At 50.7% G+C, this 18,089-nt stretch overlaps 1 protein-coding gene across 1 annotated transcript; it reads right to left on the minus strand.

The window, feature by feature from the left end:
- Positions 1 to 14,909: 14,909 nt before the first annotated feature.
- LOC120706249 (transcription factor bHLH168-like) lies at positions 14,910 to 17,867 on the minus strand. The gene is made up of 2 exons (XM_039990836.1): positions 17,451 to 17,867; positions 14,910 to 15,689 (listed from the first exon to the last, which is right to left on the minus strand). The coding sequence occupies exons 1-2, from the start codon at positions 17,682 to 17,684 to the stop codon at positions 15,294 to 15,296; spliced, it is 630 nt and encodes a 209-aa protein (XP_039846770.1). The 5' UTR covers positions 17,685 to 17,867; the 3' UTR covers positions 14,910 to 15,293.
- Positions 17,868 to 18,089: the final 222 nt, after the last annotated feature.

The following is an 18,089-nucleotide window of genomic DNA, read 5'->3' on the forward strand; positions in this document are numbered from 1 at the left end:
TGATCATCGAAAGGGGAATCGAGGCAAATCCAGAGAAGATAGAAGCCATCAGGCGGATGAAACTGCCAACTACAAGAAAAAGGGTGCAGAAGTTAACAGGCAGATTGGCATCGCTAAACCGATTCATCTCCAAGTCAGCGGAGAAGTGCCTTTCATTTTTTAAAGCACTGAAAGGCTCCGGCAATATGGAATGGGGCGAAGAGCAGGCGAAGAGCAGGCGAAGGCCTTCAAAGACCTCAAGCAATATATTGAAAAATTGGCAATCATGTCCAGCCCCTCGGAGAAGGCGGAGTTGCTGTTATACACCTCCACATCAGGCGCAGCCGTCAGTGCGGCTCTCGTCGAAGAGCGCACAGTCGAAGGGGTATTGACATAGGTGCCCATATATTTGGTTTCCGAAGCCCTCAACGGATCAAAACTGCTGTATTCAGAAATAGAGAAGATGGCATATGTCGTGGTCATGGTGGCACGAAAGTTTCGCTACTACTTCCAAAGCCACAAGATCAAGGTCCCAACCTCTTTCCCCCTTCGGGACATGTTTGAGAACAGAGAAGCCTCCGGCAGAATCGGCAAGTGGGCTACGCAGTTAGCGGAACACACCATTGACTGCGTCTCCAGATCAGCAATCAAGTCGCAGGTCTTGGCAGATTTCATCGCAGACTGGACCCCAGCTACACCTTCGTAAGAACAGCCGAAGATTGAAACAATATGGCAGCTCGAGTGTGATGGGGCTTACCAGAGAGATGGAGCGGGGGCTTCGGCAGTATTGACAGCACCTTCAGGGACACAGCTGAAATATACCGTCAGACTCGACTTCAAGGGGTGTACTAATAACGTCGCATAGTACGAAGGCCTTCTCTTAGGTCTTCGCAAAGTAAGAGCACTGGGTGCGCGAAGATTATCGATCAGGTCAGATTCAGAGCTGATCACAGGCCACATCAACAAGTCCAACAGGGCTCTGAAGCCAGAGTTGGCGAAGTACTTGGCAGCGGTGCGAAGCATGGTGAAGTATTTCCCCGGGTTCAGCATACGCAGTTTCTTCAGAACGTAGAACAAGCAAGCCGATCAGCTGGCGAAGGCAGCAGCACAATTTGATCCATTACCACCAGACGTGTTTTTTGAAACACTAAACCAGGCCTCCATCAATTGTGCCGAAGAGCCAGCAAAGTTCATCAATGCCATAACCAGCGAAGACTGGAGGGCCACCATCATGGCTTACCTTCGCGAACACTTTGTAACGGAGGATGAGAAGGAAGAAAAGAGGATGGCGCTTCGCGCCCGAAATTACAGAATCATGGGCGAAGAGCTATATCGAGGGGGGATCTTCGCGCCACTCCTAAAGTGCATTTCGCGAGAAGAAGGCAAACGGCTACTTGAAGAGATACATGCAGGGATGTGCTCTTCGCACATCGCGACGAGGGCCCTAGTAGGCAGAGCTTTCCGCGAAGGATTTTACTGGCCCTCGGCTGTTGCGGTCGCAAACGATGTGGTTCGAACATGCCCAAACTGCCAAAAGCATGCCCCATACAGCAAATTTCCACCATACGAAGTGCAGCTATTGCTTCTGGTATGGCCCCTAGCACGATGGGGCATCAATATTGTTGGGCCAGTACCTACAGCTCCAGGGAACTACAAGTACGCCGCTGTGGCAGTTGAATACTTCTCCAAGTGGGTCGAAGCCAAGGCGCTCAGAGACATCACGGCCAGAGCCCTACAGAAATTCTTCTAGCAGAACATTGTTTGCCGCTTCGGGGTTCCAAAGGAGGTTACAGTGGACAACGGAAAGCAGTTCGACTGTGCAACTTTCAGGGAGTTCAGCACTCAACTGGGCACTAACTTATGCTTCGCTTTGGTCTACCACCCGCAGTCAAATGGCGTGGTGGAGAGGGCCAATGTAACACCCCGGGTGTTTGCACAGTAATTTAAATAGGTGTCTACACAGTAATTGTGTTTGTTGATATGCATCTTGTGCTTGAAATGCTTAAAAAGGATCTTTTTGTAATTATGAAAGGTTATATGTGTAATTATGATTTTATGAAAGGTCCTTTTTGCAGTTGTGTTGAATAGGTTGTGTAATTATAGTTTTAGAGGAGGGTGTTTGTGCAAAATTTCAGTGCATTTAATGCATGGTAGTCATTTTGCTTGTAAGTCTACATTTGAAGTGATTTTGCATTGAAAAAGACAAAATTCCTAGAGTTTAAAATCCCTCTTGTGTTTTCAAATTTAGCTCTCTATTCTTTGGTCAAATAATTTTTTGCACAACATCAAAGTTGTAGCTCTTGAAAGATTGAACAACTTTCATGTTGGGCACTTTTTCATTTGAGCTTTGGTTTAAAAGTTATCGCTGTTTTACAGTGGGGTCCCTGGAACTTTTGGTAATTGCAAAACGAACCTTTTCTTCCACCTCCACCCCCTGCTCTGTTTTCTCTCACGCCGCCGACAGCGCCGCCCGTCACCGCCGTGGAGCGCCTTCCCGGCCTTCCCGGCCATTAATTCGCCGTGCGCTGGCTCCCATGCGTCGCGGGCGAGCTCCTCCCCCTCCTGTTGCCTCGCGCTGGAGCCTCCACCCCTCGCCACGCACCCCCGCCGCGCCCAGAATCTCCCCGACGGCCGCCACCGCGACGCCGCCGTGGAACGGCCGCTGCAGAGCACGCCGCCCTCTTCTAGCGAGCGCTTAAGCACTACTTAAACCCCAGAGGTCGATTTCGCTCGTCCATTTCCTCTCCCCTCGCTCCCACGCCGCAGAACGCCACCGCCGCCCCGCTTGAACCCCGGCGAGCTCCACCCCACCGCGGAGCCGCCAACCCAGACCCGCTCCACCCCTACATCCCCCACCATTAGCACCGCCTCGACCTCGCGCAGCTCCCAGGCCTTTTCCCCTCGCCCAAACCTCACCGGAGCCATCCCGCCGCTGAGCTCAGAGCCCGCAGGCCGCCGTCCATCGCCGACCGCCCTCCTCTAACCCTCTCCCGATGCGCCAAGTACACCAGGAGGTCCGCCCTGGCCTGCTCTCCGTTTCCCCCAACCCCACCCTCGCCGCCGGCGATCGCCGTCGCCGGTTTTGGCCGGTCAAACCACCGCCCCCTGCTCTGACTCGGCCCGGGGACTTGTTTGTTAGAATTAGAGAAAGGCCAGGGGGTTATGTGAATAGACTATGACTCATTTGAATAGTGCCACTAAGGACTGCTTTGTAATGTTTTTCAGTGAACTTTGAAATTCAATATCAATTCGTACAAAATTCGTAAAATAGCAAATCTTAATGTTTTGGAATCCTCTTGAAGAGCTCTATGCAGTAGAACCAGAATATGTTAGGCTTTAGTTGCAAGTTTTTGCTGTAGATTTTGTTTTGTGTTACTAGGGGTATAAATACTAGTTCTTTAATCTTTTTATTATGTGATACTTGAAAACTGATATTGCTCTGAAATTTTGGTGGTAGTTTACTCTTGTTACACTAGCTTTGCTATAAAAAGTTCATGATCAGTTCTTTGTTGTAGCTTTTTATTTGATTTAATCCTTGTTTAGTATACTTTATTTATGATAAATAGTTTCTGTTCTTGTTAAATCCTGAAAATATTCCTGAGTGTTCATCTGGAATATATTAACTTGTCCAGGAAGTTTGAGCATCAGTTAATGGCTAGAACAGGAGCTAAAATTGAATCTTGCTAAACTGATGTCTATTTTGTTTATTTTCTCCGAATTAATTCTGTGTAGATAAAATCATGAAAAATTCACAGTAGCTAGATCATCCCTGTGTAGATCTCCTGTTAAATTTTGAGCTCCTGTTTTGATCTATTTTAGTCTGTATAATTCAAGCTTGTGCTAGGTGTTGCCTGCATAAATGATTTATTGTGATTAAATGGTTTCATGTCTTGGCATGATTTTTGCAGGGTAGCTTAGTATGTTAATGTTCTGTTTAGGGTAATTTTGGTAGATTTTATTACTATTTGTACTCTGAGTTGTTGTTTTATTTACAAACCATGACTTAGTGGTATAGTAAATCACCACCACTCATTTTATGAAGTTAGTTAACTTCTTTTGTGCTGTTGATCATGATGCCTTGTGTAGTTAAATTTGTTATTTAACTACTCTATAAACGATTGCCCATGTTTGTTTATAATGTTGTTCTTGCATTGCATATAGACACGACTGCCTTATCGGACGGGACGTACGAGCTGATCCCGGAATCTGACGGAGGTGATCTCGAAGCTCAAGTGAACACTGCGGAACTAACTGAAGCCCCGAACCAAAGTTCGGAAGAGCCTAGCGCTGAAATAGTTAGCAATTACCGAGAAGGCAAGCCCCGGACATAACCTATACTTCAAATTAATATCGTTTACTGTATTACTTACTTGTGCATTTACAGTTCATAGGAGTTGAATTGAAACCCTAGATGCATGATCCTAGGAACCTATGTACTGAACACTAGACTTGAGTTCGAGTAATTGCTAAGCTTATAGGAACGGTAAAAGTCGAGTGATTGCCTGTCACTCGCGAGCTTTATAGGAATTGCTTGTTTACTTTCTGTTATCAATATAAGGACGACGGACGGGGTTGGGTTCGATATCATGTCCTATGTGAGACCCCGTCTGTGTTGATGAACTTGCTAAGATCGCGGTGTGTGGTAGTGCTGGTTAAGTTTTTGAAAGTACTAGTCACATGCCGTAAATATGGTACGCGGCAAGCCTAGTAGCCGATTGGACCGGGGAGTGGATATACCTCCCACTCTCTTAGTAGGGATAGGTTTTATTATATGTTGCGCAACACTACGACTTCTAGGGACAAGGTTCGGCCTTGGAGCCCTGTAGTCGGGGAGAGTGGCACTATCCACAAGCCGGAAAGAAAGGTTAACGGTTGTTTGGGAATGACCCGACGGTATTCCAGACGTGTGTGCTAGGTTACCCTTGCAAGGTTGAATTTCGATTCAGAATCGTCCGCCTCTCACGATGAAATGAGACTGCTTGATCTCTTTGCCACACAGAGTAATAAGAGCAACAATATTCTTATTAATCTCGATGTTTGCTTATAAGTTCCACCATGATTGGATAGTAGATGCTTACATAGAATGGTTAATCAACTAGAATCTTGAAGCTAAAACTTGAAAGTAAGGACATACTCTTTATTGCTTTTCAGCAAAAAGGAAAACCAGAGCCTCACAAAGCCTTGCATAGTCTAGTTAAAGTGGGCTACTTATACCCGTTGTCGGTTAAGTCTTGCTGAGTATTAGAATACTCAGCCTTGCTGTTGAAACTCTTTTTCAGGTATGAGTTTTGAGGATCAGATCGCTAGCTTAACATATCCTTGCACATTGCCTCCTGGCTGGTCCGTAGAATGGGATACGTCTTCAGCCGGCAATGACTGTGACGAGTAATACCATGCTTGGGCTAGCTTGGTATACTTTTGCGACGTGTTGTAGTCATCGTGTCTCATCTTCCGCTGTTTAGACTCTGAACTTATGATCATAACTTGTATAACTGTTTTATTTAAGTTGGCCTTGTAATAATGTTTTTAACTGGCTTGTAATCATTACTATGCCTGTGTTGTAAAAATTGTGGTTGTAATATCTCTGGACTCGCCTTCGTGCGGGGTATGCTTGTTCGATCCGAGAATCGGTGGTTGTATCGGGACGTTACCCGACAGACAAAAAATTGTTCCGTTTGAAGTGCGTTTAAGCTAATGTTGCCTTTATGGTGATGGTTTACGCACTTGAGCCGGGATAATTTAGGCGGTTCTGCCACAGCCAACGGCATCATCTTCGCAGGCATCAAGAAAAATATCACCGAGCTATCGAAGGGGAAATAGGCGAATGAATTGCCGAGGGTCATATGGTCTCATAACACAATAGAGTACAGAGCCACGAAATTTACCCCATTCAAGCTTTTGTACGGTGAAGAAGCCGTAACACCCGAGGAAATCAAGCTCAAATCGTGGAGAACAGCCGAAGGTGCAAACAACATCGAAGAAGACATGAAGCCTTCGATCGACATGATCGAAGCAGGCAAGATACAAGCAGCAATTAACTTGGGCAAATATCAAGAAGAGGCGCGAAGGTGGAAGAACAAGAAAGTGAAGCCCAGAGACATCAAAGAGGGGGATCTGGTGCTTCGGAGAATCCCGAAGGCCAAGCAAAAAGGCAAGATGCACAGCAAGTGGGAAGGACCATTTATCGTCGCATCCATGGCAAGGCCGGAGGCCTGCAAGCTCCGCACGCTGGAAGGCACCGAAGACCCGTATTCATGGAACAAGGACATGCTACAGAAATACTATGTGTAGGAACTGTGTAAGAGCAATCAGAGGGAAATAACTGAAGGGGCTTGTGGAGTAGTCTTTCCTTTTATGCAATTTCTTTTTCTCGTTTGCGAAAATCCGCACAATGTACCGAAGGGCCCGTACTCTTTTCCTCACCGGGGAAGCCTTCACGCGTCCAAATTGGCGCCAAAGGTGTGAGGTTTCTAACGAGGCGGAACCCTATGTAACCCCTTGTGAAATATAAACAAGACCCCCACAAAAAGAATCTCGAGGGAACATGCACGCTTGGAAGGCGCCGAAGTGTCTATCCCTCTTCGTCAAAGCGAAGAGGGGAGTCATCGGCGCAAATTGCAAGCCACGACGCTTGAAAGAAATAAGCACATGGCGCAATCCCGAATAGGGGCTTCGCTCCCCTTAGCTTCACTTCCAAAGAAATTAATAGAAATCCCTTCGCATGAAGAGCGAAGGGTGAGAAGTCCTGTCGCGCGAAAGCCAAAGGCTAGGCGCGACCCTCTCCGGCTAAAGAGCCGAAGGTCCCCCTAACAAAGTCCTTACGTGTGAAAGCCTAAGGCGGAAAGTCCTGTCGCGCGTAAGCCGAAGGCTAGGCGCGACCCTCTCCGACTAAAGAGCCGAAGGTCCCTCTAACAAAGTCCTTATGAGCGAAAGCCTAAGGCGGAAAAGTTTTATCGTGCAAGGCCAAAGGCCAGGTGCACACGTTCAAACCGAAGGGCCGAAGGGGCTAATAGCCGTCACACAGTTCATCATCCCCGCCAGTTGAGCGAAGGGGGGGGGGGGTGGCGCTTCGCAAAACCAAATCGCGCGCAACAGCGGCGTCGATGAACAAAACAAAGCACGTTCACCCTTTCGCCCGCACAAAGGGGGGGTGGCGCTTCGCAACATATATTTTTGCACAGCTGAAGGGTAAACGAGAAAGAAGCATACATTCATTATAGGTCATACACAAAGTACAAGCTTTGTTACAATAAGAACATATACTTTGCGCAAAGGCGCGAAGACACAACAAATCAAACAGTTACATCTGAGGCTTCTTCCTCAAAGACAACGCGGTCCACCTCAGATATGACTTCGCGGACCGCAACATCTAATATTTCTTCGGCTGTTCGGCGAAGAAATGCTTCGAAGTCGTCCCCTGAAATCGAGGGCAATGCAAAGCCAACCAGAGCTTTCGTTGAAGATGCCTTTGCGGCGATACATAAATTCGTGCGGGGACAAGGGCTCTTTGTCTACAGGCTCCGGTTTCGGCTCGAGGAGTCCGGCGGGAGCACTATACGGCCTATCGGTGTCGAGGATCGTTTTATTTAGCGACGAAGCGCACGGTCAGCGAGAATCTTCGCGTGCTTCTCCGGATCGCGCTGGAACTCAGCAAAAAAATGCTTTGTTTTGGCATCACGGTACTCATAAACACGCTTCCTATCTGCCCAAAAATCTTCGAACGAGAGCTAGGGTTGACGGGTATGAAACTTCGCCCAAGACGCACCAGCAACATAGAAGTTTCCCCGTTTCAGAACTCGAGGAAGAATCCCTTCGGTCACCTGCGCAGGGGCCAACGCAAGGTCCTGCAGAGACACCGAAGGTGTTAGTTTTCAAAACTATTAATTACATCCAAAAAACTAGTCTACACAATCACTAGCAACAATTACATCCAAAAAACTAGTCTACACAATCACTAGCAACAACCCTCACACCTCGCCAGCTGCCGAGTGAGAAGAGGCCGCCCTTGTTTGGCCTTCAGGCTCCGGGGCTCCGTCGGCAGTCCCACGACCATCTTCGCCAGAAGGTGGCATGGCGGTCCCACCAAACTGCCAATCCTCACCCCGAGGCCCTTCTTCTATAGCCGCAAACATTACAGCTTCAGCGAGGATGGGATCCGCGATAGCATCGGCTTTAGCCTGGAGCTGAAAAATACCGACGACCAGAAACAGTGAGCATTTTTCAAAGCGAAGAAGCAACACAATAGAAAAAAATGAACAATCGCCTGGGGCTTCATGCGCTCGACCTCGCGCCTCACAATAGCACGGCCTTCTCTCTTGAAGAAGTGATCCATGAAATTCTTGGTAACATTCTTCGCCAAGGCCGGCAGCGTTTCAGGATGGACTGCTTCCTCGCCCGGCCAGCGGAAGCTTTCGTCGCGGAGGGAGCAGAGCTGGGCCTTCGTCACTCCGCCTACGGTGCCAGCCTCGGCAGGAAAGAGCCCATACACCACGGCGCTCAGGGTGCGGACGGAGACTACAGTGCTGATGTCTTCGTGGAAATGCGCCCCGGCGTCCAACATGGCGACACAGACGCGAAGCCACTGGAAAAATGACTCCAGGCCAACAGTATCGGTGTCCTCCAGAAACATGTCCGGGGCAACAATCCCATACTTGGCGAGCAGGTCAGGAAGCTCCTCCTGCAACTTCGCCGAGCCGATCTTTATAGCTTCTTTGAAGGTGCGAAGCCGAGTCCGCATCACGTCACGGTGGGACTCCGCATCCTTGGCAAGTTTTTTCACAGCTTTCGCCATGTCTTCAGCTTTGACTGCCCGCTCAGCCATCGCCAGGAGCTCCGTGGCGAGGGTGGCCCACTCCGCTGCGGACTGGTCGAGGCGTTGTTGCAGGGCAGTTTTCTCCTGCTCGAGGGCAGCCACCTTCGCTTCCAGGTCCGAAACAGCAAACCTCGAGCTGCTTTCGGCCGCCAGCTGCCGGGCCGCACACCGCGCGACCACGAAGGCCTTCAGTGATAAGTCTTTTGCGTTCTCCAGCATGTTCTTCAGCCCAATCTCCATCAGCTCTTTCTCCATCAGCGAGAAACAAAAAGATTCCCCCGCTTCGGCCAGCAGAGTGCGATCATGGTCTCGGCTTTCAAATTGAAGAGATTTCACAATATTGCCGCCAAGACGCACGACCGAGGATTTTGCACCCAACTCGACGGCGACGGCCTCCGGGTCAGCGTTATGGACAAAGTAGCTGCTGCTGTTCGAGGAGCTACTGTCGTCTTCGCCGCTGCTTCTGTTGCCTTCGGAGCCTGAGGAGGCCGTGTCCCACGCAAACGGCGCCTTAGCACCCTGGCCAGATGCAGGAGCCAGGAGCCTCGCGCGCCGCGGGCGAGCGACGGGGGGGGGAGTCGATCTCGATTTGCACCTCTTCGTTGCCTCCCTCGTCATCGATCTCCAAGGCGGTGCTGAACAGCCTGAACTCAAGGTCCAGGCTTGGAGGAACTGCCTTCAGTGGTGTCACCTTCTCAGGAGCAGGGGGTGGTGCTTCGGCGGATGGACGGTTGCTGTCTCCGCTCCCGCCGTCCTTGGAGTCCCCCTTGCTTCGCAGGGGCGACTGTTGCAAGATGTCATCAAGAAGCCGACCTCGCTTCTTCGGAGCCACCGCGGCAGACGCTCGTTTTCTCTTTGCCTTTTCCAAGGCACTTGTGGGGGCGGCGCTCTGGCCTTCAGCGAGTTTCACCTCGGCCAGCTGCTGAGAAGCGGAGAGACCCAGAGCATGGAACACCCGGTTCCGTCGAAGTCCGCTAAGGTGCCCGACCAAGGCTTTGCACTCATCCTTCGAGACCGGTCCGACCATTTCGTCGGCCTGCCTCTCAATAACAACAGGGTCAACTCCTACATGGCCTAAGAGGCACAAGATGTAAGCGACAAAGCGGAGTGTTAGCTTCTGCCAAGAAGAACCGAGAAATAAAAACTTACGATCGGCTCGAAGGTTGAAGATGGTCCCAAAATCAGGTATAGGAATACCCTCAATCCATCGATCCTCGGCCAACCAGCTGGAGATCGTCCAGCCGGCCCTAACGGGGAAGCAGTCGTACGCGACGAATTCTTCGATGATGTCGCGCGTGCTTAAGGTCTTCGACAGCTTCCAGAGCAGTGCGAGCAAAGCCTCATCTTCGGCTCGGGCGTGGGAGGCGACCTTCGGCACATCGCCGAGAGCAGGGATGTGGTCGATGACAAGGGGATGAGTCTTCGTTGTTGGATCCAACGCCACCTTGTGGTAGAACAAGTCGGACGACCAATCATTGGCCCACTTGTTCTTGCTCGCACCCACCGAGCACAGCAAGTTGTTGTGGAAGTCGAAGGTATAGCAGCCATACTGAGAGATGGCTGATATCTCCGCACCACCAGAGGATTGCACTGAAATCTTCTTCGGTTGATAATGAACCCTGAAGGCACGAGCAAATCCTTCGGCGCTCAGAGCCAACCGGCAGGTCTTCGCCAACCACATGTACAGATTCAGCCGGACAATCGAGGTCGGAGTCATTTGATGTAGATACACCTTAAACAAATGAAAGATTTCCACCACTATGGGGTCCAGTGGCATCCGAAGACCAGCGGTGAATAAATCACGGAAGACGACCACCTCGTCGGGGCGGGGATGAGCGATGGTCTCACCCGTCGGCGCTGCACGGACATCGTCCGTGGAGACGAAGCCTTGGCAAGCCAGGTTGTTGAGGAGGGATGGTGTCATCTTCGACAGGCTGAGAACTGTGGTGGTCGGCCCCTTCGAGACGTCTTTCTTCGACGCCATACCCGAAGATGCAGAAACTTCTGACGACGCCACTTTCTGAGCTGCTGTGGGTGAAGAGAGTCGACGAACAACGAGGTCCGAACGAGCCTTCGCGAGAGAAGACGCTGAAAGGCCAGGAGACAAGCGCAGCAAACAGTAGCGCCTGCCGTCAGCGGCGCTGGTATTTAGGGGGGGGGGGCGAAAGACCCAAGACGCTAGCACCGCAAAGTGGAAAGACGCCCGCACCCCACGCTCCGTGTCTAAGACTGAGGAATCGGGGGGAGGGGCAATGTGTCTATTCAAGAGTCAAGGAGCCACCGCCGAAATTTTTTCTCCCGCCAAAATTTTCTCCGCCAACTTTGGAGGCGAACTAACGGACTAACTCCGAAAATTCTGTTTCTTCGGCGGAAGCGTGAAGCATTTTTGCATGACGACACGGACTGCGCTCTGCCGACCACCGCTGTGGCGCCCAGCCCGAAGGGTTGCGCTTCGGGGCGCCAAAGGCGCCCACAAGGTCGAAGCCACGCCCCTCCTGAAGATCGGACCGAGGCTCCGAGGGGCTACTGTTGGGGACACCACCTTCGGTCTGGTCGCCGAAGGAGCGCGAAGACTAGACTGCACGTGCGCTAGAGCCAAGGCCAAGGAGGAGCTAAGAGAATGCCAGCCTTCGCGGGGACAGCAAGGAATGGAAGATAACCCTGCCTCTATTGTCCGAGTAAGAGGCCAGCCATTGGTTCACCAGCGTCCAGTGCGCGTCACCAGGCTTGGCAAAGGTGATTTTGTGTAGATTGCCCCTCAACCCGAGCACGAGTGTGGGTGGGGAGGTGGATTCATCGAAGCACGCGCCGTTGATCATGTGGCCGATGATGCCACCATGACTCAGAACGAAACTGAAGAGGTGATGCGCCATCGTGGTAACGGTCGCCACGATGGAGGAGGAGGAGATAGCGGGGAACTCGGTGACGGCGTTGCTGAGAGGGTCGAGGAGGCGAATGGCCTTTGTGGGCATGTGGAAGAGAACGAGGAGGCCATCAATGGCGCACAGGTGGCAGTGGGTGGTGAGCGCCGGGAGGTCGACGCTGAGGGATGCCGCGGTGGCCGTGTTGAGGAGGAACCGGCGCGGCCCGGCGTCGGGGCTCATGGCGAGCACCACCCAGTTGCGGGACCGGAAGCGACTGTCCAGGGCGCCGCGGGACACCCAGGCAATGGCTGCCTCCAATTTTGGAAGATTTTCATGGACCGAAGAAAAATCTAGTATAATACTTGAGATCATGACACATCTTGTAATCAGTAAGAAATTGGATCTATTAGCGGATGGTACGATAGAGATGGTGTTGTCAAAATTAGTTGAGTTTAAAGATTTCACATTATTTCGAGGTATTACAATGCAAGATGTAAAGGAACACCTGCTAGAACGTCGGAAGATATACATGAGGGTATGTGAACTAGCGAATCATCCTAATGTTATTGGATTCTTACAAAGTACTTGTAAAATATGGATGCGGTCAGAAGTGTATGAGATGCACATTAAGGTAAGTCTTATTTAGTTCTAATCTCGTCCGTCATTTGTAATCCATATTTACGAAATAGTAAAATTATTGTGTAATTATATGCTAGGATTACTCCGAGGACACGGAGTTGATTAACAAATCGATACCAAATTTTCGTAAATTGGTATGTATCTTCGGTGGACTTATGCCGCAAACTAGACGAAGGAGGTGGAGAAGATCTTCGGGTGACAGTTCTTGGCCTCCGCAAGAACAGATGATCGGAGGTTCGTCAAGTCATGCTGCATCACCTCAAGCACCAACTTGTATTAACTGGGATGACGATATGGATGACTTCATGCCCCCCAAATCATGGCCTCCAACACATGATGTTCCTCCCCCTGTACACGAACCTAGAACTAGAAAAGAGAGAAAGGGAAAGGTAAGAGGTTCGTCAAGTAATGCTGCACCACCTCAAGCACCAACTTGTGTTAACTGGGATGACGATATGGATGACTTCATGCCCCCAAAATCATGGCCTCCAACACATGATGTTTGCCCCCTGTACATGAACCTAGAACCAGAAAAGAGAGAAAGGGAAAGTCGAGAGGTTCGTCAAGTCATGCTACACCACCTGCAGCACCACCATCTGTCAACTGGGATGACGACCTAAATGATTTCATGACATGATCTATATAACATATGATGTTCATCGGTTTTAGATTGTAATGTAAATTGTGACGGGACGGCAGATCTCCTGTACCTTTAATTGCAATTTAGAATGACAAAGTTGAGAAATATTGGTTATCTGCGGTTCGGATCCAAAATCCGGCAGGGCTTCGCTGTTGCAACTCTCTCCCTCACCCCACGTCTCTTCTTTTTCCCACTATGGATGTTGTTTGCTGCAAATGCATGTGTGGGGTGGGGGGCTCTGCTTTTATATTGGAGGGGAGCCTGCCGCCCCCCTGCCGGGCGGTCGGCCTGCCTGCCGCCCCTCCACCGGACGATTGGGGCCTCCATGCGATAGCACTCAAATTTTAATTACATATAGCTCCCTACCGCCCGGCAGGGGGCCGGCCGCCCCGCAGACGGACGGTAGGGGTTTAAAACTATAAATTGTGAAACCAAAAATATATTTTTGTAAAATATGTTTTTAAAAAAATATAAAAATAGAAAAAACGCTTCCTCTAGTTGGGCTACAAGCCCATCTATGTTTGGTTTTGAACCTGGAGTTTCTAAGCCCAATCTCAAAAAGGGACAAAATAAGCATTTTGATCCCTTAACTTTGATTATCTAAGGATCAAGTTAATTTCTTAACTTTCAGATCGACCAATGTAGTCTATCGACTCCGTTTTTTGGTAAAACTCATTCTTATACTGATATTAATATTATACTCTATAATAACATGAGATTTATGCAAAAAAAATCCACTTTGCCCTTGGCTCCTCCCTTTCTAAATTCCGCAACATTTTATTATTACTTAAAAAAGTTATTTAGCGAATGTAAATGAGTTAGTGTAGCGGCATCTAAGTATTTAGAAGTTTAACATGTGTTCAATAATTTGGAATATACAATTTTATTTACCCATGCATCGCATTATATTGCGGATGCATGAAGTAAAATTAAAACTATGTGTTGCACAATTACGTACCACCATATAAAATATTGTGGAAAGTTGAGCAAACAGTGACACAAATATTGGAAATTGAGGAGGGAAGAAGGAGAAAACGTTGAAAAGAACTTTTTGCATTAATCTCTTGTTATTATAGAGCATAATATCAACATAATGACGAGTTTGACCTCAAAATGAAAGTTGAGGGACTGTATTGGTCAATCTAAAAATTGAGGGACAAGTTTGATGAGCCTTAAGATAAGTTGATGGACCAAAATATCAATTTTGCTAAAAAAAAAGGAGAAAGTCAACACATCGTTTTTGTGCTCGTGGTCTTATCTAACAGACACACAAATATGGGCTCAAGAAACTCGATTTATTATTTTCCACGAGTTCACATTGTATGCCGGAGATATTGCTGTCTATTAGCACATGCACATCAGGCACGTGGCTATTATAGCCACATAAGAAAACGATCGCTCGAGGGACGGGACAAGGCAGGTGGCAGAGCAGCTCGATATATATGGGTTTCCTGCTCGTGCCCGGCGGCTGCAAAAAGTCCACCGGCCAGGCGACGACCTACCGCTTCGTGCGTGAGAACGACGAGCTAAACAGCACGTGGGCACATAATTACATGGAAGCTTTTGCTAGTAGTACGATATTTAGTATATATATGGTTCTGGAAATGCTAGCGAAAGCGAAAGCGTGAAACTAACTGCCGCACGCGTTACATGTAGTGATGTTTAGGCAGTTTTGATGCCCCCAGGGACAAGCGCAAGCAAGCTCAATCTTGAAAGTTTTCTCCTGTCCCTTTCTCAGGTAAAGAATTGAAGAAAGCTACGGCTGCCTACCCAAACAAATTACACGCACCAAGTCGTTGTGAGTCGTGACCGTTACAGTACCCGGATTTCGTTTTCGATGAACGAGGTCTGCCAATCCGTGGATCCTATGATGATCTGCGCGCACAATTTCTTCAGACATCCGATCCAGAGGCGCAATCATCAGCCCACACGATGCCCATTCACAGTTTTCAGACATCTGAGCTCGGGCTTGCGATTAGATTCTAGAACGTGTGCTGCAACACACAGGCACACAAGTGTGCATCATCCGATTCAGTGGAGTATCAGTAGTACACCAGGAAGCTGAAACAGCACGTAATAGAACAGAGACAGGATGCATGTACTCACTCCAGTGTGGTACAGCACCGGCCATTTCGTTCTAAGATCGAGCTGAAAAAAAAAGCAGTCTGCTCGCTTGCTCCTACGTATGCACAACTGCAAAGAAACCAAAGCTTCCCTTCCCTGGATCAGCCGGCTATGCTTATGGAGTTATGGTCCGTGCGTCCTGACCTCGACTAGCTAGCTACGCTAACAATACAGTAGATCTTCCTCGTCAGCACCGTCGCTGGTGATGTTCGTTCAGGTGGTTCGTCCGTCAGAGTCAGGCGAGGAGCAGCAGGTCGTGCAGCCTCTCGGAGACCCTGGCGGCGTCGAGCCCGATGCGGGGGCTGAGCGCCTGCGAGTGGATGGTGTAGAAGATCTTGTCGCCGACGACGGAGAAGCTGGCGCTGACGACCTCGGCGCCTTCCTCCTCCAGCGCCGTGATCACCTCGTGCAGCTTGAACGGCCGCCCGGCCTCGCTGATGAGCACCACGTCCAGCGTCGCCCCGTCCTGGCACCGCACCTCGACCACCGGCATGCGCACGGCGCCGGACCCCGCGGTGGCGGCACGGCCGCCGCCGCCCTCCTTCCTCCGCTTCAGCGCATCGATCCGCTCCTTGAGCTGCTTGATGTACGCCGCCGCGGTGTCCAGCTGATCCAGCTGCGTCGCCGCGTCCTGCAAAACGACGGGTCAGCATCATTAGCACCAGCATTATCCGTCGTTTTTACCCCAAATGGAGGTTAACATCTGTTCATAAATGGCGTATAGCGTGTGGGTAGGTGCCAAACTATCATCGGAGGGGAGACAGCTCATCTGACGGAGACTCTAGTTTTCCCTTGTGCTCGCGCACATGGCGGCCATTAATCAAGATGAGTGAGACCAAGGGCATGACGGCTCCCTCCTCGTCGGTAGGTGGCTTGGAAACTCTGAATTATTGGGGAGTTGAGGTGACAGGAGAGCCCAGAGCCCACAGACAAAACTGAATTGTGGTGGGGTTCGGCCCAGGCCCTTTTGCCGGCTGAAGAACCGTTGGAAACAAAAAAAAAATCCATTTCACTAGTGTTGTGTTGTGGCACTCGCTACGATAATCAGTGGAGTTGAGTATATTATCCGATGGAATAATCCTATTGCCCCACGAGGCCGCCCCGAATCCGGCACGTGCCTGTAAACTACGTGACCCCTGAGCAACCGCGTCGCTGTCACGGGCAGGGGCGAGAGGGGGAGGGCCACGGCCCACGGCCACCCAATGAATCCGTGGCAGTTTGGCACGTGGGTGAATGAACAGGGAGAGCTCAGTGTTGGAGGTGAGAGGGGCTAGTATTCTGTGTATTTTTCAGAAGGATTTGTGACTGGAACTGCAGCGGCAGCTCGGGATTGGGGTCGATTGGATGCCCGGCCGGGTCCCGGCGGGGGCGGGGGGGGGGGGGGGGGGGGGGGGGGGGGGGGGGGAGGGGGGGGGGGGGTACCAGGCAGGAGCAACAAAAGCATTCGACAGCTCCACGGCTCCACCGATCCGATCAAATCAAATCACTGATGCAGCACTGCTGCTTTATTTGAGCAATACAATCAGTCCCTGTCCAAACCCATTTTCACCCTTCTGTTTTCTTTTTTCCACGTAGGCTATGATCTAATCCACAAAAGTAAATAATACTACTTGGCTACTGCAGTTTAGAACTACAAATACGAATGGCTTCGTCTTGTTTTTTATTTATTTACTTGTGGAAGATTGATACTCACCGGCGGACCCAGGCCCCGGCGACTCCGGCCCGGGCTCCCGTCGCCATACCTTAGTAGCTATAAGAGTCGCATATGTTAGTTCCATGCATATAACTGTCCGTAGGAAGAGAATTGCTGTGAGTTGACCACCGCCAGAGTGAGGCAAGACAAATACCCTGTGCATGGGTGTATACTTGGCCCAGGCTCCGCTCAATTTCTGAGTCCGCCACTGTTGATACTCGAGTTTGGATTAATATTCAACGAGTAGTAACTTCAGGGGGACGCCGATTGCGACATGACGAGAATTAACTGAATGGGTGGACTTGAGGTTAACAAGGACGTTCTACTGCGCACTCGTTCTCAGTTCTCTAATCATGTTCACAGTTAACTGTGCTTAGCAGTATTTTTGTCCCGAAAGAACAAGCCGCCGTCAGTTACTGATGTTTCTTTTTGTCACCTTCCCATTTGTAACGCAGATTTAGTATTATTCAGTTGCCTTCTTGTTCTTCTCCATTTTTCTTCTTTTAGTTTTGGCAAAGCTGGATAGACGCTTGCGGAGCTGAGACATGAGGCTAGTTCTAAATCTGGGAGGGACACGGGCGTAGTACACGCCGTGTTCCGGGAGGAGCCGAGGACGCCATTACTGCGGAAATCCACTGGCTCGGATGGGCCCGAGCGAGAGAGAGAAGGGGAGGAATCGAAGCGGCAGAGGAGGGTCACCTTGTTGGGGTTGGACGCGGACGCCGCCGCCTCCGAGAGCAGGGACGCGCGGCGGGCGGCGGGCGGGATGAGGGAGGAGAGCTTGAGGCAGAGGCCCTTCATGTGCAGCCGCCGGTTCTTCTCCACGTCCTTCCTCTCCAGCTTGCACCCGCCGCCGCTGCTGTGCGTGTTCCCCTCCCCCGCGGCGGTCGCGCCGGCCGAGCTGCCCCCGCTGCTCTGCCTCCGGCTCTTCATCCCGACCGAGATCGATTCGGCGTCTCCTCAGCTCCTCGCTCCTCGCTGAGACCTCCCAGGGAGGAAGGGAACGCAAGGAATCGGAGGCGACGGATACGATGAGGCGGAATAGTTTGCTGGCCGAGCTATGGAGGCTGGAACTGCGCAGCTGTGAGGCTTTGCTTTGCTGGGAGCCTCGGCGCGGGTGGCTGCTCATTTATACAGGGGGAGCGGAGCAGATGGATGAGGGGAAAGCGAGGCGTGGACGGAGGAAGGGGACGACGGCCTCACGAGGCGATCCGCGCCGTCCACCGGAGCGCGGACGGGCCGATGGGCGTGGCGGTCGACCCGGCGGGAGGTGGGGGCCCCGCCCCGGTCGCGTCCCCGGGTGCGCGTTTTCGTGTGGGGCCCACGGCGGGGAGGTAA

Source organism: Panicum virgatum, chromosome 5K (genome assembly GCF_016808335.1).
Source record: "Panicum virgatum strain AP13 chromosome 5K, P.virgatum_v5, whole genome shotgun sequence".
In the NCBI taxonomy this organism is placed as follows: Eukaryota; Viridiplantae; Streptophyta; class Magnoliopsida; order Poales; family Poaceae; genus Panicum; species Panicum virgatum.